Below are 18,449 nucleotides of genomic sequence, written 5' to 3'. Positions count from 1 at the left end.
CTGCAGGCCAGTTCCCAGCAGGGGACGCACAAAAGGCAACCATACATTGATGTTTCTCTCCCTCTCTCCTTCCCCCCCTTCCCCTTTAAAGATAAATAAATAATAAAAAATATTTAAAAAAAAAGAAAACAGTATTAAATTAGCAAGACAAGCAACTGTATGGGAAAATATATTTGCCAATGATACCACAGACAAAGGTTTAATTTCCAAAATATACAAAGAACTTACATGGCTCCACACTAAGAAGACAACTAACCTAATTAAAATGTGGGCAAAGGACTTGAACAGACACTTCTCCAAGGAGGACATACAGAGGATCCAGAGACACATGAAAAGATGCTCAATATTGCTAGCCATCAGAGAGATGCAAATTGAAACCACAATGAGATACCACTTTACACCAGTCAGGATGGCTATCATAAACAAAGCAACAAACAACAAATGTTGGAGAGGTTGTGGGGAAAAGGGGTCCTTAGTTCACTGTTGGTGGGATTGCAGACTGGTACAACCATTATGGAAAATAGTATGGAATTTTCTCAGAAAAATAAAAATTGACCTGCCTTTTGACCCAGCAATTCCACTGCTAGGATTATACCCTAAGAATTCTAAAACATCAATTTCAAAGAACCTATGTACAACAATGTTCAGAGCAGCACCATTTACAATAGCCAAGAGCTGGAAGCAACCTAGGTGCCCAACAGTAAATGAATGGATCAAAAAATTGTGGTACAAAAAAAAAAAATTGTGGTACATATACACAATGGAATTCTATGCAGCAGAGAGAAAGAAGGAGCTACTACCCTTTGCAACAACATGGATGGAACTGGAAAGCAATATGCTGAGTGAAATAGACCAGGTGTTGAAAGACAAATACCATATGATCTCACCTTTAACAGGAAGGTAAACAACAAAACAAGCAAGCAGAATACAAACAAAGACACTGAAATAGAGAACTAGGGGACAGTGACCAGAGGGGAGAGGGGAGGGGATTTAAGGGGAAAAAAGGGGAGGGATTTGGAGGAACAAGTATGAAGGACACAAGGACAAGTACTAAGGGGGGTGGAAATGGGAGGGAGGTGAGAGCACGGGGGGTGGGGCTGGGATGGGAGAAATAGACAAAAAACTGTACTTGAAAAATAACTAAATAAAATTATTTTAAAAACAAACAAAAAACAAAATAACACACACACACAAAGAAAAATAACTAAATTAAAAAAAAAGACTTTGAAAAGAAATCGTTCTTGAAGCTTGTATCTGAGCTCAGCACTAGATTGTAGACCTGGTTGCTGATTTTGACCTTGTATTCAAGTTAACTGTGCCCCTGGTACATGTTTAATACCCTGTACAAATCTTTGATTTAAACCCCTGTATTTTTAAGGAGAACATGTGTCTGGGAAGGAAATCCAGGGGCTTGTTGAGAACTGCAAGGCTGCATATTCTGATGTGTGCAAGATATCACTATTCAGGATCTGCCAATTCCAAGGTTTCTCTAGAGGCTGGCAGGAGTCCTGAACCAGTTGTCATTTCTGTCCTGCTACTCTGACAGGGTTGGGTGGGTCTAAGTGTTGGGATCCCTTTTCATTTCTTAGCTGATTTTTCTTGCCAGAACATCTGGCTTGTTATTTGCCTTCAGTTGGAAACATGTTTGGATTTCCACCTGTAAATATATTCATTCTTTTAATTTATGTAAAGGTTTTGTATGCAACTCTTAATTCTTTAGGAGATGATGGATTTTGGTTTTTTACTGTCATGTGAGGACATTAAGCCCTAGCAACACGTCAGTGGGAGGAAAATAAAAGTGCTGCAGAAAAGAAAATATATTTTTGTGAAATTCCAATTTATTTATTTATTTTTTAGTATAAAATTCAACTTTTTTTTGTGTTGTTTTTCAAGTACAACTGTCTCCATTTTCCTGCCACCACTTTGCCTTGAGGCACCCATCCCTTCCTCCCACCCTCAATCCTTTTCCTTTTGGCTTTGTTCTTGGGTCCTTTATACATGTCCCTTGATGACCCTTTCCCCTCTTTCCCCCATATCTATCCCCCCACTCCTCTGGTTACTGTCAGTTTGTTCTTTATTTCAATGTCATTGTATATATACATATATATATATATATATATATATATATTTATATATTTATTTTTCAAGTACAGTTTTTTGTCTATTTCTCCCATCCCAGCCACCCCCCCACCCGGTGCTCCGCACCTCCCTCCCATCCCCCCCCCCCACCAGTCCTCATCCCTGTGTCTTTCATACTTATTCCTCCAAATCATTGTTTATATTTTGCTTGCTTGGTCTTCTTTGTTGATTATGTTCCACTTATAGGTGAGATCATATGGTATTTCTCTTTCACCACCTGGCTTATTTCACATAGTATACTGTTCTTTAGTTCTATCTATTCTGTCATGTAGGGTATGAGCTCCTTCTTTCTTTTGGCTCTGCAGTACTCCATTGTGTAAATGTACCACAGCTTTTTTCTCCACTCATTTACTGATGGACACCTAGGTTGCTTCCAACATTTGGCTATTATAAATTGTGCTGCTATGAACAATGTGGTGCATAGGATCTTTTGAATTGGTGATTCAGGGCTCTTAAGGTATAATCCCAGGATTGGAGTTTCTGGATCAAAAGACAGTTCCATTTTAAGTTTTTTTAAAAGACTTTATTTATTTATCTTTAGAGGGAAAGGGAAGGAGAGAGGGAGAGAAATATCAATATGTGGTTGCCTCTTGTGGGTCTCCTGCTTGGAACTGGCCTGCAACCCAGGCATTTGTCCTGACTGCGAATCAAACTGTGATCCTTTGGTTCACAGGCTCACGCTCAATCCACTGAGCTACACCAGCCAGGGCCCATTTTTAGTTTTCTGAGAAATTTCCATATTGTTTCCATAGTGGCTGTACCAGTCTGCATTCTCATCAACAGTGTACTAGGGTTCCCTTTTCTCCACAACCTCACTAACACTTATTGTTTGTTGATTTATTTATGATGGGAATTCTGACTGGTATGACATGATACATCATTGTGGTTTTAATTTGCATCTCTAAGATGGCTAGTGATGCTGAGCACCCTTTATATGTTTCTGGGTGCTCTGTATATCCTCCTTGGAGAAGTGTTTGTTCAAGTCCTCTGACCATTATTTAATTGGACTGTTATCTTCCTGGAGTAGAGTAAATACTCTACTTTACAAGGGAAATACAAGGGAAAATACTTTCCCTTTTCAAGGGAAATCTTGATGGGTGAAAGGGGGAGATAAACAATAATAAAGTTATAGTAAAGGATTTTAATACCCCATTGACATCAATGGATACATCTTTGAGACAAAAAAATCAACAGGGAAACAATGGTCTTAAAGGATGTACTAGACCAGATATATTTAATTTATTTTTTAGAGCATTTCACCCTAAAACAACAAAATGTACATTATTTTCAAATGCATAGGAAACATTTTCTGGGGTAGACCATATGTTGTGACACATACGTTTTAATATTCATGAACATTGAAATGATGTAAAGCATCTTCTCAGACCACAGATATAAAGCTATAAATAAGTTATAAGGGAAAAAAGAAAACCTGCAACACAAATAAACATATAGAGGCTAAATAACATGTAACTAAACAATGAATGGGTTCACAGTGAGATAAAAAAAGGACTGAAAAGTTTCCTTAAAATAAATAAAAATGACACGGCAATCCCAAATCGATAGGAAGTAGTAAAAGCAGTCTTAATAAGGAAATTCATAGAAATACAGGCCTACCTCAAGACAAAAGAAACTCAAACAATCTAATTTTATACCTAAAAGAACTTGAAAAAATAAACCAACAAAAAATAGCTCAAGGTAGGAAACTAAGTAAATAATAAATATTAGAGTAAAAATAAATGACGTGAAGACTGGAAGAATAATACAAAAGATCAATGAAAATAAGAACTGATTCACAAGAGTCATAAAACTTTAACCAGACTGATAAAAAATAGAGAGAGATAAAGGACTCAGATAAATCAGAATTAAAAGAGGAAAAGTAATAACTGACAGTGTGAAAGTACAAAGGATTGTATGAAAATATTTCGAAGAACTGTATGCCAAAAGATTGAACAACCTTGAGAAATGGAAATGTTTCTAGAAATATGTGGTCTTCTAAAACTGATTTAGGAAAAATTGGAATATCTAAATAGATTTATTAAAACTAACGGGACTACATCAAACTAAAATGTTTTTCATAGCAAAGTAAACCATGTACAAAATGAAAAGAAAACTGACTAAATGGGAGAACATATTTACTAATGATACATTTGATAAGGAGTTAATATTGAAAATTCATAAAGAACTTAATGCAACTCAACACCAAGTAACAATCAATCCAATTAAAAACAGCCATCAACATTAATAAATCAACAAACATCAAGTGGTGGTGAGGTTGTGGAGAAAAGGGAACCCTAGCACACTACTGGTGGGAATGCAGATTGGTGCAGACACTGTAGAAAACAGTTTGGAATTTCCTAAAAATACTAAAGGTAGAACTGCCTTTCTTCACAATCACCAAGTGCTGGAAACAGCCTAAGTACCCATCAGTAAATGAATGGGTCAAAAAACTGTGGTACATTTACATGATGGAACACTATGCAGCAGAAAGATAAGAAGGAGCTCCTACCCTTCACAATAGCATGGATGGAACTGGAGAGCATTATGCTAAGTGAAATAAGCCAGGCAGTGAAAAACAAATACCATATAATCTCAAATACCATATAATTTGTAATTGGAACTTAATCTGCAAAACAAACAAATGAGCAAAATGGAACCAGAGACTTGGAAATAAAGAATAAACAGAGTGGCCAGAGGGGAGGAGGAGGGGGGTTCATGTGGGAAGGAAGTGGAAAGGGCAAGCAAATGAACACATATAGAGGAGCCATAGGCATGGACAATGGGGGGGCACGACTGACTATGGGAGTGGGGGGACAATGTGGGAGCTAGCAATGTGGAAAACTGTGGGACAACCATAACTGAACAACAATAAATAAATCAATTAATTAAAAAAAAACATGGACATAGGACCTGAATACACCATTCTTGAAAGAGTACATACAGATGTCTAATAGACATATGAGAAGATGCTCCACATTACTAATCATTAGAGGAATGCAAATTAAAATCACAATAAGTCTAGAAAGCTAGTGGCGAGAATGGTAAACTGAGGGGTTCTTTCTGTGCCCTTTTCCTCCCAGTCCCTTGAGACCCCACCCTGACACCTTGGCAAGTTATGCAAGCCTGAGAGTCACCAGAGGGGCTGACAGGTAGGCAAGGTCATCTAGGTACCCCAGCAGCAGGATTATTGGCAGGGGAATTCTTCCTTGAGACACTGACCCCTCTGTAGATCATGCATGCCTGCCTGGCCAGGAAACTGAGGACTCCAAAGACCCAGTCCTCCCCATGCCTCTTCTGCACAAAAATGCATGCTCCTGGCTCATCCTCAGCTTCCAGAACCTCTGAGGCAGGAGGCCCCCACTTCTACCTTAAGCGTGGGGCATCTTGCTAGCCACAAACCTGATTCTCAACTTCCCACTGCTGCTGGGGCTCTGTCAGAACACCATTTTAGAAGGGTCTCCATCATCCCCAAGGAGTCCTGATGGTCTGGAATTTGAATTCCCCTCAATAAATAATGAAACCAAAGACTCACACACCTGAACCTGTTGAAGTTCTATTTTGAATGGTGCGTGTCTTCCTCCCTGTGTTGCAGGGCAATGCTTTTCCAGAAGGTATTTTAAGAAAAATGATACAAAAGAAGTTTGGACTTTCCACTGATTATGAGAATATCATCAACTATGAGGTGGGGATTCTTAACTTTGTTGCCCTGGGGCTGCTCTTTGTTGTTCTGATGCCTCTGGTGGTGTTTTCCTTTCATTTGTGCCAATGCTATTACAAATTCAGTGGAGAAGTGCACCAGTGAAAGAAGAGGAATGGGGCCTTCCTGATAAAATGCTGTGCAATATCCCTCTTGATGATTTGTATATTTATAAGCATTAGTATCATCTATGGTTTTATGGCAAATGACCACCTCAGGATCTAGATTGGCAAGACATGGAAACTGGCAGGCAGCAATTTCAGAAACTTGAGAACTCTCCTGAATGAAGCTCCATCACGAATCAACTATGTACTGGGCCAGTACACCACGGCTAAGAAAAAGGCATTCTTAGATCTGGACAATATTAAGTCATTACTTGGAGGTGGAATTCATGAACAACTGAGACTAAAGTCCCTATTCTTTTTTAAATATTTTATTTATTTATCTTTATAGAGGAAGGGAAGGAGAGAAGGAGAGAAATATCAATGTGTGGTTGCCTCCCATGAGTCCCCTGCTGAGAACTGGCCTGCAACCTAAGCATGTGCCCTGACTGGGAATCGAACGCATTCGTGTGGTTCACAGGCCTGCGCTCAATCCACTGAGCTACATCAGCCAGGGTTGAAGTCCCTATTCTTGATGACATCGAGGCCATGGCAGCAGCAATCAAAGAGACCAAAAGAGCCCTGTTGAATTGTGAACAGAACCTTAGAGGAGCTGAAAAACTCAACTGCATGACTTAGCACCAGCCTGCATCATTGTTAAGACTAACCTGGAGTAATCACTTGACCCCATATCCTCTGCACAACTGGAGATGGTCACTTACAAAGTGTCAGAATGACTCTAAACCAACTAGATGACAACACCAACTTGGGTCAGCTCCCATCTTTGGATAAGCAAACTGATGTTACTGATATTCTTTTAATAGATTTGTCCAGCCTGGTTCAAGAGGACTATAAATCCTTTAATGATATACCTGAGAGGGTGCAAAACCAAACTGTTTACATGGTATCAGTTATCAAAGATACCTTGAATTTCATTAGTTCAAATATCAAAAACATAAATGAACAGATTTTTATTTAGGATAAACTGTCAAGTTTCTTGGATAGCATTGACTACATTGAAACTTACATCCACCACAGATTACTTGTGTTGGAAGAATACAGTTGCTGGGTGGCTTGCTTGCCTGCTGTTTGATGATTCTCGTGATTTTTTATTACCCAGGCTTAATGTGTGGCTTGTTTGGCTATGACCGGAATGCCACTCCCACCAGGCATAGCTGCATTTCAAACACAGGGGGCATTTTCCTCATGCTAGGGGCTGGAATCAGTTTCCTCTTTTGTTGGATACTGATGATCTTTGTGGTTCTTACTTTTGTCATTGCTGGATATGTAGAAAAACTTGTCTGTGAACCTTACCAAAACAAGAAGTTATTCCAGACTGTGGACACACTGTATTTACTAAATGAGAAATGGAAATGCTATCTCTCTGGCATGGTACTTAACAAACCATATCACACCTTTGAACAAGTTCACAGCTATTGCAAAGACATTAAGGCATTTATGCCATACTGAGGCTGGGGAACAAATACAATATCAGTGAATATCTCAACATCCAAAACTTAAAGCTTACCAAATCACTTAAGTTGTGATTTTGAAGACATGAAGTTGAAGATTGACAGTATTGTCCTACTGGATGTGTCAGGAAGGAAAAAACAACCTTCAGGATTTCAGCTCTTCTGGGGTGTACAGAGTAGGCTCTAAAATGGCAGAGACAGCTAAAATACCCACAAAAATGAATCTTTTAACATTTTCAGATGGCCGAGAAGAAAAAGCCAACAAGTTGCCCCATGGAAGCTTGAAGCAGTCCCTGGCAAGGAATGCACAAAAGATTAGAATGATTTACCATGGCCAAGTCATGCCTGTGGGATCATCCATGACAATTCTTTATCAAAGCATTCAGGAGCTTCAACACAACAGCAATGGGTTGAAGGTGAAAGTACACAATATTGTTTTCTCTTTGGGTTCTGCTCAGGACTTTATCACAAATTGCACCTCCTCTGTTATTGTTCAGGAAAGTAAGAAGTATGGGAATATGATAATTGTATATTTTAAACATCATTTGCAGTGCATCAGGATCTCTATTGTGAAGGAAATTGCAGCCTGCAAGCCCATGGCTACCACTTTAGATTCTGCTGTCGATGTGTTTCTGTGCAGCTACATCAGAAAACCCATGAATTTGTTTTGGTTTGGCATAAGAAAAACTACCACATTTTTATTCCAAGCTCTAATTTTTGCTATAAAGCTGTCCAAGTACTACTGGTGGGTGGATTCAGAGGATGTGTATAATGATATTGATATTATACCCATGAAAAATATGCAAAAGGGTAATATTGGTTTTTATAGGTATCAAAATCTATAAACAAAGCTGTTAAACAGATCCAACTGCATGGGCTCTTGATATTCAGTGTCTGCAAATTCTGGAAAAGAAATCTGCCCCTGAGAAGTTTTCAGATTTGGTGATACCATATGAAACACATGCTAAGAGGGAAAAGCATATACACCTGCTTTTCACCTTTAGAATTCTGGCTTTAATCACCTGAGCTGCCTGTAAAAGTTTAATATAGAAAACATTTATTCATTTTCAGTTTAGCCCTTGGAACCTGATATGAACTTTGTCACATTTCATGACACGCAAAGTTAGGTTTTTAGTTATAGGAAATTCAGCAAATAGCAGATATATGTGTGAATAACAAAAGAATGACTTCAGAAAAACTCAATAAGTTATTACCTCATATCTGTTAGGATAGCTACTATTAATAAGTCAACAGACAATAAATGTTGGTGAGAATGCAGAGAAAAGCAAACCCTTGTGCATTGTTGGTTGAAATACATATTGGTGCAGCCGCTGTAGAAAACAGTATTTTTCTCAAAACATAAAAACAAAACTGCCTTATGACCCAGTGATTCCACTTCTGTGAATATATTAGAAATCAGAAATTCTGATTCAAAAGAGAATGTGCACCTTTATGTTTGTTGTTGTACTGTTTACAATAGCTGGAATTTTATAGCATCTCAAGTGACCATCAGTAGATGAGTGGGGAAAAATGTTGTACATTTACAAAATGGAATACTATTCAAACATAAAAAATAAGTAAATCTGAGCATCAGGTCAAGATGGAAGCATAGGTCAATATACTGTGCCTCTTTGCACAACCAAAAGAATGACAATACCAAATTTAAAAACAAAAAACAACTAGAACTGCCATAAAATCAAACTGTATGGAAGTCTTGACAGCCAAGGAGTTAAAGAAACAGTCATCCAGACTGGTAGGAGGGGCACAGATGAACAGCTGGGGTGGAGAGAACTCATGGCAAGGTGGTGGTTGGAGAACCTGGGCAGGTGGGTTGGTGGTAAGGCAGCAGCTGGTGAACTGGGAGGTCCCACATTTATGTGCAGATAAACTGGGAGGAACAACTGGGGATCAAGACAGACTGTGAAACCCAGGGTTCCAGCATGGGGAAATAAAGCCTTAAAACCTCTGACTAAAAAAAAAAATCTGTGGAGGTTGTGGCAGAAGGAGGAACTCCCAGCCTCACAGGAGAGTTCATTGGAGAGATCCAGGGGCTCCTGGAATGTACACAAAATCACACCCAGCATCAGAACCAGAAGGGTCCAATTTGCTTGTGTGTAGAGGAGAAAGTGATTGAAAGCCAGCAAGAGCAGAGGAAGTAGCACTGTTCCCTCTTGGCCCCTTCCCCTACACACAGCACCACAACACAGCAATGTGGGTTGCCCTGCTCTGGTGAATACCTAATGCCCCACCCCTTACTATGTAACAGACACTCTGAGAGAAAAAAAAATGGCACAAATGAAAGAACAGATCAAAGCTCCAGAGAAAATACAACTAAGCAACAAAGAGATAGCAACCTATCAGATGCAGACTTCAAAACACTGTTAATCAGAATGTTCACAGAAATGCTTGAGTATACTCACAAAATAGAGGTCAAAGTGAAAACCATGAAAAGTGAAACAAAGGAAAATGAACATGGAACCAACAGTGATGGGAAGGAAACTGGGACTCAAATCGCCAGTTTGGACCAGAAGGAAGAAATAATAATACAACCAGAACAGAATGAAGAAACAAGAATTTGAAAAAAAGAGGAGAGGCTTAGGAACCCCTGGGACAACTTTAAATATTCCAGCATCTGAATCACAGGGGTGCCAGAAGAAGAGGAAGAGCAAGAAATTGAAAACTTATTTGAGAACATAATGAAAGAGAAATTCCCCAATTTGACAAAGAAAATAAACTTCCGGGAAGTCCAGGAAGTCTATAGTGTCCCAGAGAAGTTGAATTCAAGGAAGCACACAACAAGGCACATCATAATTACATTACCCAAGATGAAATATAAAGAGAGAATGTTAAAAGCAGCAAGAGAAAAGGAGACAGTACCTACAAAGGAATTCCCCGAGTACTTCAGCTGATTTTTCAAAAGAAACATTACAGGCAAGAAGGGGCTAGCAAAAGTGTTTAAAGTCATGAAAGACCTACATCCAAGATTATTCTATCCAGCAAAACTATCATTTAGAATTGAAAGACACATAAAGTGCCTCCTAGATAAGGTCAAGTTAAAAGAGTTTATCATCATCAAGTCCTTATTATATGAAATGTTAAAGGGACTTATTTAAGAAAAAGAACATGATAAAAATATGAACAGTAAAATTACAAAAAACTCACAATATCTACAACTAAAAGTAAAAAATTAAACAAACAACTAGAACAGGAACAGGATCATAAATATGGAGATAACATGGAGGGTTATCGGTGGTGAGGGGCTGGGGAGAGAATGGAAAAAAGGTACTGGGGATAAGAATCATAAATGGCAAGTTCAAAATAGACAGGGGGAGGTTAAGAATAGTATGAGAAATGGAGGAGCCAAAGAACTTATATGTATGACCCATGGACAGGAACTAAGGTGTGGGGAATGGTGGTGGGAGGGGGTAAAGGAAGGAGGTGAATAAAGGGCAGAAATGGGACAACTGTAATACCAAATTTAGTTATATACATATAAATCTTACTTTTGTAACAACATTGATATACCTAAAAGGTATTAGGCTAAGTGAATAAGCCAGTGAGAGAAAGATAAATGCCATATGATTTCATATGTGGAATGTAGTGAATAAAATAAACAAAATAGAAACATGATCATAGAGAACAGACTGAAGGCGCTCAGAGGACTGGGGGGGCTGGGTGTAATAGGTGAAGGAAGTAAGAAGAGAAAAGAAACTCATAGAGACAGATAGCAGCATGTTATTATTAGAGACAAAGTGGAGTGGAGGCAGGTAGAAGATAATAAAAGGGGATAAAAGGTGACAGAGGTGATTTGACTTTGAGTGGTGAATACACAATGCAACATACAGATAATGTATTATAGAATTGTACACTTGAAATTTATTTAACTTATTAACCAATGTGACTCCAATAAATTCAATAAAATAAAAATTTTTAAACGATTAAGACATAGCCTGACAAATTTTGCAAATTAAAAAGAAAACTTCTATACCAGTGAATTGGGGAAAGCAGGTCACCTTATGAACTAAACTCAGTATGGCCCCAGATATTGTCCTCTATGGGACGGAATGCCAGAAACTAATGGGTTCACAAGCTTATCATGTAGTCATCATCATCTTTATAACTAATATTCACTAAGAACCTAGTTGAAATTCAAGCACTTTTATTTAATCATTCCACACCTTATGAAGTAGGTATCATTGTTGATCCTATTTTTACAGATAAAGACCAGGTGGTACGTGGAGGTTGACTTGCTCATATTCTCACATATTATTAAAAATATAGCTAAAATTCCAAACAAAACAGCATGCTGCCCCAAGGACATATCTTTGCCGTTTAGAAAAAAAGGGACAAATTGATACACAGAATTTGTTATTGATATGTCCTTGTGTTTAGAAAATATACTATCTTCTTTTTGTTCCAATAACTTCTCAATGTCTTCTTCCGAATCCCCAAGCTTTTAATCACAATAAATTATATTAAAAAACTACATAAGAAATAAACCATTGGTAGGCATCAAACTATCCAAAACCTTAGAACTAAAGGTTTAAAAGAAATAGCATCTTGTGATAATGTATAATACAGAAGTCTAAATAACGTTTTTTAATGTCTGAAGTGAATTATCTTTATTTTTTTTATTTAATTGTTCAAGTACAGTTTTCTGTCTTTTACTCCCATTCCAGCCTACCCTCCCCAGTGCTCCCCACCTTTCTCCCATTTCCATCTCCCTTAGTTTTTGTCCATGTATCCTTTATACTAGTTCCTGTAAATCCTTCCCCTTTTTCCTCTAAAATTCCCTCCCCTCTCCCCTCTGGTCACTGTCCGCCTGTTCTCTATTTAAGTATCCTTGGTTATATTTTTCTTGCTTGTTTGTTTTGTTGTTTAGCTTCCTGTTAAAGGTGAGATCATATGATATTTGTCTTTTCAAAGCCTGGCCTATTTTACTCAGCATAATGCTTTCCATTTCCATCCATGCTGTTGCAAAAGGTAGGAGCTCCTTTCTTTCTGCTGCATAAAATTTCATTGTGTATATGTACCATCATTTTTTGTTCCATTCATTTCCTGTTGGGCACCTAGGTTGCTTCCAACTCTTGGCTATTGTAAATTGTGCTGCTATGAACACTGGGGCGTATAGGTTCTTCCAGATTGGTGTTTCAGGGTTCTTAGGATATAATCCTATCAGTGAAATTGCTGGGTCAAAAGACCTGTATGCAGAAAAGTACACAACACTGAAGAAAGAGGTTAAGGAAGACATAAACAAATGGAAACATATACCATATTCATGGACTGGAAGAATTCACATCATCAAAATGTCCATACTATCCAAAACAATTTACAGATTCAATGCAATACCTATTAAAGTAACAATGGCATATTCACAGACATAGAAAAAACACTTCAAAAGTTTATATGGAACCATAAACGAGCCCGAATAGAAGCTGCAATTTTGAGAAAGAAGAACAAAGTAAGGGGGATCACAATACCTGATACCAAACTGTATTACAAGGCCACTATAATCAAAACAGCCTGGTACTGGCATAAAAACAGGCACATAGACCAATGGAACAGAACAGAGAGCCCAGAAATAAAGCCAAGCCTCTACAGTCAATTAATATTGGACAAAGGGGGCAGCAACTTAAAATGAACTAAAAATAGCCTATTCAACAAATGGTGTTGGGAGAACTGGACAGTTACACACACACAAAAAGAAACTGGAGCACAAACTTACACCATACACAAAAATAAATTCAAGGTGGATAAAATATTTAAATATAAGCTGTGACACCATTAAAGTCCTAGAAAAGAACATAGGCAAGAAAATCTCAGATATTTCATGTCGCAACTTTTTTACTGATATGTTTCCTAGAGCAAGGGACATAAAGGAAAGAATAAACAAATGGGATCTCATCAAAATTAAAAGCTTTTGCACGGCTAAAGAAAACAGTAATAAAATAAAAAGAGATCCAACTGTATGGGAAAACATATTTGCCAATGATACCTCAGACAAGGCTTTAATCTCCAAAATATACAAAGAACTTACACGACTTCAATCTAGGAAGACAAGCAGCCCGATTGTAAAGTGGGCAAATGACTTGAACACACACTTCTCCAAGGAGGACATACAGAGGATCCAGAGACACATGAAAAGATGCTCAATATCACTAGCTATCAGAGAGATGCAAATTAAAACCACAATGAGGTACCACTTCACAGCAGTTAGAATGGCCATCATAAAAAAAGCAACAATCAATAAGTGTTGGAGAGGTTGTGGGCAAAAGGGGACCCTAATCCATTGTTGGTGGGATTGCAGACTGGTACAACCACTATGGAAAACAGTATGGAATTTTCTCAGAAAAGTCCATATAAATTTTTGAAGTGTTTGTTCTATTTCTGTGAAATATGCCATTGGTGCTTTAATAGGTGTTGCATTGAATCTGCAAATTGCTTTGGATATTTTGATAATGTTAATTCTTTCAATCCATGAACACGGGATATGTTTCCAGTTGTTTCTCTCTTCCTTGATTTCTTTCTTGTGTTGTGTAGTTTTCTGCATACAGGTCTTTTACCTCTTTGGTTAGGTTTATTTCTAGGTATTTTACTTTTCTTTTCACTATAATGAATGAGATTTTTTTCTTGATTTCTGCTTCTGCTGTTTCATTTTGTTATACAAAAACACATTTGATTTCTGGATATTGACTTTGTATCCTGCTGTTTTGCCAAATTCATTCATTAGGTTGAGCAGTTTTGGGGTGGAGTCTATAGGATTTTCCATGTACACTATCATGTCATCTGCAAACAGTGACAGTTTTGTTTCCTCCTTTCCAATTTGGATGCCTTTTATTTCCTGTTCTTGCCTGATAGCTGTGGCTAAAACTTCCAATACTATATTGAATAGAAGTGGTGAAAGTGGACAACCTTGTCTTGTTCCTGGTCTTAGTGGAAAAGCTTTTAGTTTTTCTCCATTGAGTATGATAGTGGCTGTAGGTCTCTCATATATGGCCTTTATTTGAGGAATGATCCCTGTGCTCCCACTTTGCTGAATGTTTTTTATCATAAATGGGTGCTGTACCTTTTCAAATTATTTTTCCAACTCTATTGATATGATCATTTGGTTTTTGTCTTTGCTTTTATTTATGTGATATATTACATTTACTTATTTGTGAATATTATACCACAGATACATTGCTGGAATGAATCCCACTTGGTCATGGTGTATGATCTTTTTAATGTTTTGTTGGATGTGGCTTGCTAATATTTTATTCAGGATTTTAGCATCTATGTTAATCAGCAATATTAGCCTGAAGTTTTCTTTCTTGGTTGTGTCTTTATCTGGTTTTGGGATTAGGATGATGCTGGCTTCATAAAAAGAGTTTGGGAGTCTTCCGTCATTTTGGATTTTTTGGAAGAGTCTGTGAAGGATAAAAGTTAGCTCTTTTTTAAATTCTTTGTAGAATTCTTCTGTGAAACCATCTGGTGCAGGGCTTTTGTGTGTGTGGTGTTTTTCAATTACTGCTTCAATTTCATCTGCTGTTGGTCTATTCAGGCTTTCTGCTTCCTCTTCATTGAGTTTTGAAAGATTATATTTTTCTAGAAATTTGTTTATTTCACCTAGGTTTTCAAATTTCTTGGCATACAGTTCTTCATAGTAATTTAATCCTTTGTATTTCTGTGGCGTCAGTTGTAATCTCTCCTCTTTCACTTCTGATTGTGTTTATTTGGGTCCTCTCTTTTTTTTCTTGATGTGCCTGCTTAAAGGCTTGTTGATTTTGTTTATCTTTTCCAAAACCAGCTTCTGGATCCATTGATTCTTAGAATTGTGCTTTTAGTCCCTATGTCATTTAATTCTACTCTGATCTTGGTAATTCCCTTCTTTCTTCTTGCTCTGGGCTGTCTTTGTTGTTGTTCCTTGAGTTCTTATAGGGGTAGGGTTAGATTGTTTGTTTGAAATGTTTCTACATTTTTAGGTAGGCCTGTATTGCTATGAACTTACCTCTCAAGACTGCCTTAGCTGTGTCCCATATGTCAAAACAGTTTTTATGGTACATTTTAGAAAGAAGTCAGGCCTTTCCATGAGGCCACCTGTTGACTATCATTGTCAACTGGGACCTGCCTCCCTCATGGGAGTCTCAGCAAAATTCAACTCCAATAAGAATCCCTAATTTGTGATGCATTTAAGAAAGAATGTTTATTCAGTGCAAACAGCTCAGTTGTGATACACCACAGCTGTAAATACGCATGGCTATAGAACAGCTCAATTGTGATATAACATGGCTTTGAAAGCAGCACATTTATCAGGGGGCTCTGAGTTGAGGAAGGCCTAGGGCCAGATTCCTTGCCTAAAGAATAGCTTTGCTCTTCTGTTTGATGATTTGATCTGCTCTGTTCCCTGCTGGTCATCTCTGCTCTGCACTGGTCTGCTCCAGAGAGAAAACTTGGATGTCTCAGCTGTAGGTGAGGAAACACATTCTTCATTCATTTGTGGAAAGAAAAAGGTGTGCTCTCAGAGTAAAAAGGTGGCTGACTTACATATAGAGAAGTCCTTGGGCAACTCCTATCCCTGATTGATTTATCTTAATGAGTATGAACACTCCAAATCTTAACAGTTTGGTCCAAAAGGCACTGTTTTGATTGGTCAAAGTGGAGCTGCTCTGATTGGTCACTGAAGAAGCTATATCAACTGTATCCCTCATGGGGATATACTTGTGGGGCATCTTCCAGTGGATGTGGAAAGCCTTAATTTTATTGGTTGAAATAGAATGCCAGGAACTTCTTTACAAGGAATGGCACTGATGGCAGGAACACAGTGTAAGCAGGAAGTTCAGTGTAGGAGGCAGGCAGCTCAGTGCAATTTCTTCCTGAACTGCAGCTTCTACAAGAGGTTCCTCTATAAAAATCACTGCTATTTTTTTTTTATTTGAGCCCAGTTTGAGACTGGGAGCCATTCTTAGTAATTATCTTCTTTTTTTTTGGTCCACAGGAGAACCCATGTTGCAGTTACTTAGGGTGTCCTCTTTGGCCCTGGCTATTTCTTCCTGAGTTGTACCTTATTTCTCAGCCCCATTTTACTCTTTTCTTTCAGCTGAAACTAAGATCTGCTTCAAATACTACCATGGAGCGAGTGGAGCCCTGCGAGCTACCACCCCAAGTGTCACCATCAAGAATTCTGCAGCTCCGGTAAGTCTCATTTCTTCCTCTTTGGTCAAAACTAACACTGTAATTTTTTAATTTTTCCTTTTGTTATGTGTGTGTGTGCGTGTGTGTGTGTGTGTATGTGTGTGTACACACACATAAAGACATATTGAGATATTATGAATAGATAGACACAAACCTCAAAATAATAGAGAGATGAGATCTTAAAGCAACCTAATTAAGATGCATATCACTTTTTGTTAGAGAAATATCAAGCTTCAGTAGTAGATAGCCAGATGTTTCTAACAAATTCATGCTTAATAAAGTGAATAAACTTTTCTTTGGAACACATTTTTTAATTTCTTAGTTTCAAATACTTATGTTTTTATATGTTTTAATTTTGTTTTAGGCTTATAACTAAATCACTAATTTTAGTATTATAATTATAAAATAGTAAACCTAGAAAAGACTAGAGTCTCTGAACTTTTATTTCTACAGTAAGGAAACTGTGCTCAAAGATATTAAGTAATGTATTTAAGGTCACACAGCTAGCTAGTTGCTCATCAGTGTTTTAAATCAAGTCTTTTGTTCCCTATCCTGTGGCTTCCATCATTACTATCATAATAGCACCTTTTCCTAAATTACAGTCTAGTGTAGTTTACCTTAGTTCTCAATACATATAATCAGGCTAGCTGAAATTTACTTACAAATGGCATTTTTATCCTTTTCACATAAGTCAAAAATTACCAAATAGGAGAGACTGAACAAAAACCAGTGAGAACTTTGTCATGGCATTGTAACTCATTTTTTTTTCATATGAGAAAGGGGAGAAAGTACTTGAAATGAAATATAAATGATTCAGAAAGTACTTTGGCTCTAAAATATACCATTTTGTTGTTTTACAAATCAGTTTTTCTATGTGCTGAAGATGAGCAAGTTGAGTGTTTGGTGACAGTAATAAGATTAGCAGGCCAGATCTGCCTTCATCCTGAGAAATAGAGCAGAACTGGATGCTGACCTGGGGCAGGCCATGGTGGGAAGGGGAGAGGTGTCAGGGCTTACTTGGAGGGGACAGGGAGTGGGAAAGGAGGGAAAACATGAGAGATCATATGCACTTTTGACTGCTGTGCCACTTTCTGTACACTAGATATTTAGATTGGGACTTGAGGTCTGTCATTTTACTGGCTGGGACCTGAATTAAAGTGTGGAAATTTGCCAGACTTAATTTTCCAGGCCCATTTGTGTGGGTTATTCTTAAAAGAGGATACATGGAAAAGACAAAGAGGTCTTGATACATGTTACCAATTGTGAAGGCATGGGGGTCAGTTAAATCATGGCAGCAAGGCTAGAGCTGCCACTGAATTAAACCAGAAGTGAGGTGGACAAAACAGTAAGGCATTGAACACAGAGCAGACAGAGAAGGAAGGAGGCTGGAAGTGGAGGTGAGCTGATTTAGAAAAAAGCCTTTCAGATGCATGCTTAGCTGGCTTTTTGCCAAGGAAGAAAGTCATGTGATGAGGGACTACTGATGCCAGGAGCAAGGGCTTATGTCTGAGATGAGGAAACATCACATCAGGTGCTTCAATCATATTAGGGAGATTGCAATGATTTTGTGTCAGCTTTCACTATACCCATTTTTGTATTCCATGTGTATTGTTTGTATTTAAAACTCAGGCATCTTGAAATACTTTGAGATGTTTCTGTTGTACTGATTATCATCTCTATAATGATTTTTTTCACATAAATCAGTAGACACTTCATTTGACACTTTATTGTACATTTCACTTTTCTTTCTCTTCTTAATCTTCAGGCATGTGAGAGCACAATCATAAAGCCCATGTGAGACCAGAGATAGAGACAGAATAATCATCCTATTTCCTCTTTGGAGATGAGCGCTTAGAGTCATGTGGCAGA

The 18,449-nt window shown here is 37.9% G+C and overlaps 1 protein-coding gene across 1 annotated transcript in view; it reads left to right on the top strand.

Annotated features, from left to right (window-relative positions):
• Positions 1 to 18,449, top strand: part of HECW1 (HECT, C2 and WW domain containing E3 ubiquitin protein ligase 1) — a 675,231-nt gene that overhangs the window by 140,672 nt on the left and 516,110 nt on the right. Inside the window, exon 4 of the mRNA XM_053662971.1 lies at positions 16,486 to 16,580. Coding sequence (XP_053518946.1) covers positions 16,486 to 16,580 — 95 coding nt within the window. The remainder of the gene's footprint in view (positions 1 to 16,485; positions 16,581 to 18,449) is intronic.

Source organism: Artibeus jamaicensis, unplaced genomic scaffold (assembly GCF_021234435.1).
Source record: "Artibeus jamaicensis isolate MK-2021 breed Jamaican fruit bat unplaced genomic scaffold, CSHL_Jam_final contig_311, whole genome shotgun sequence".
Lineage (NCBI taxonomy): Eukaryota > Metazoa > Chordata > Mammalia > Chiroptera > Phyllostomidae > Artibeus > Artibeus jamaicensis.
The sequence above is the reverse complement of the archived record's forward strand: the minus strand, read 5'-3'. Positions and strand labels throughout refer to the sequence as shown.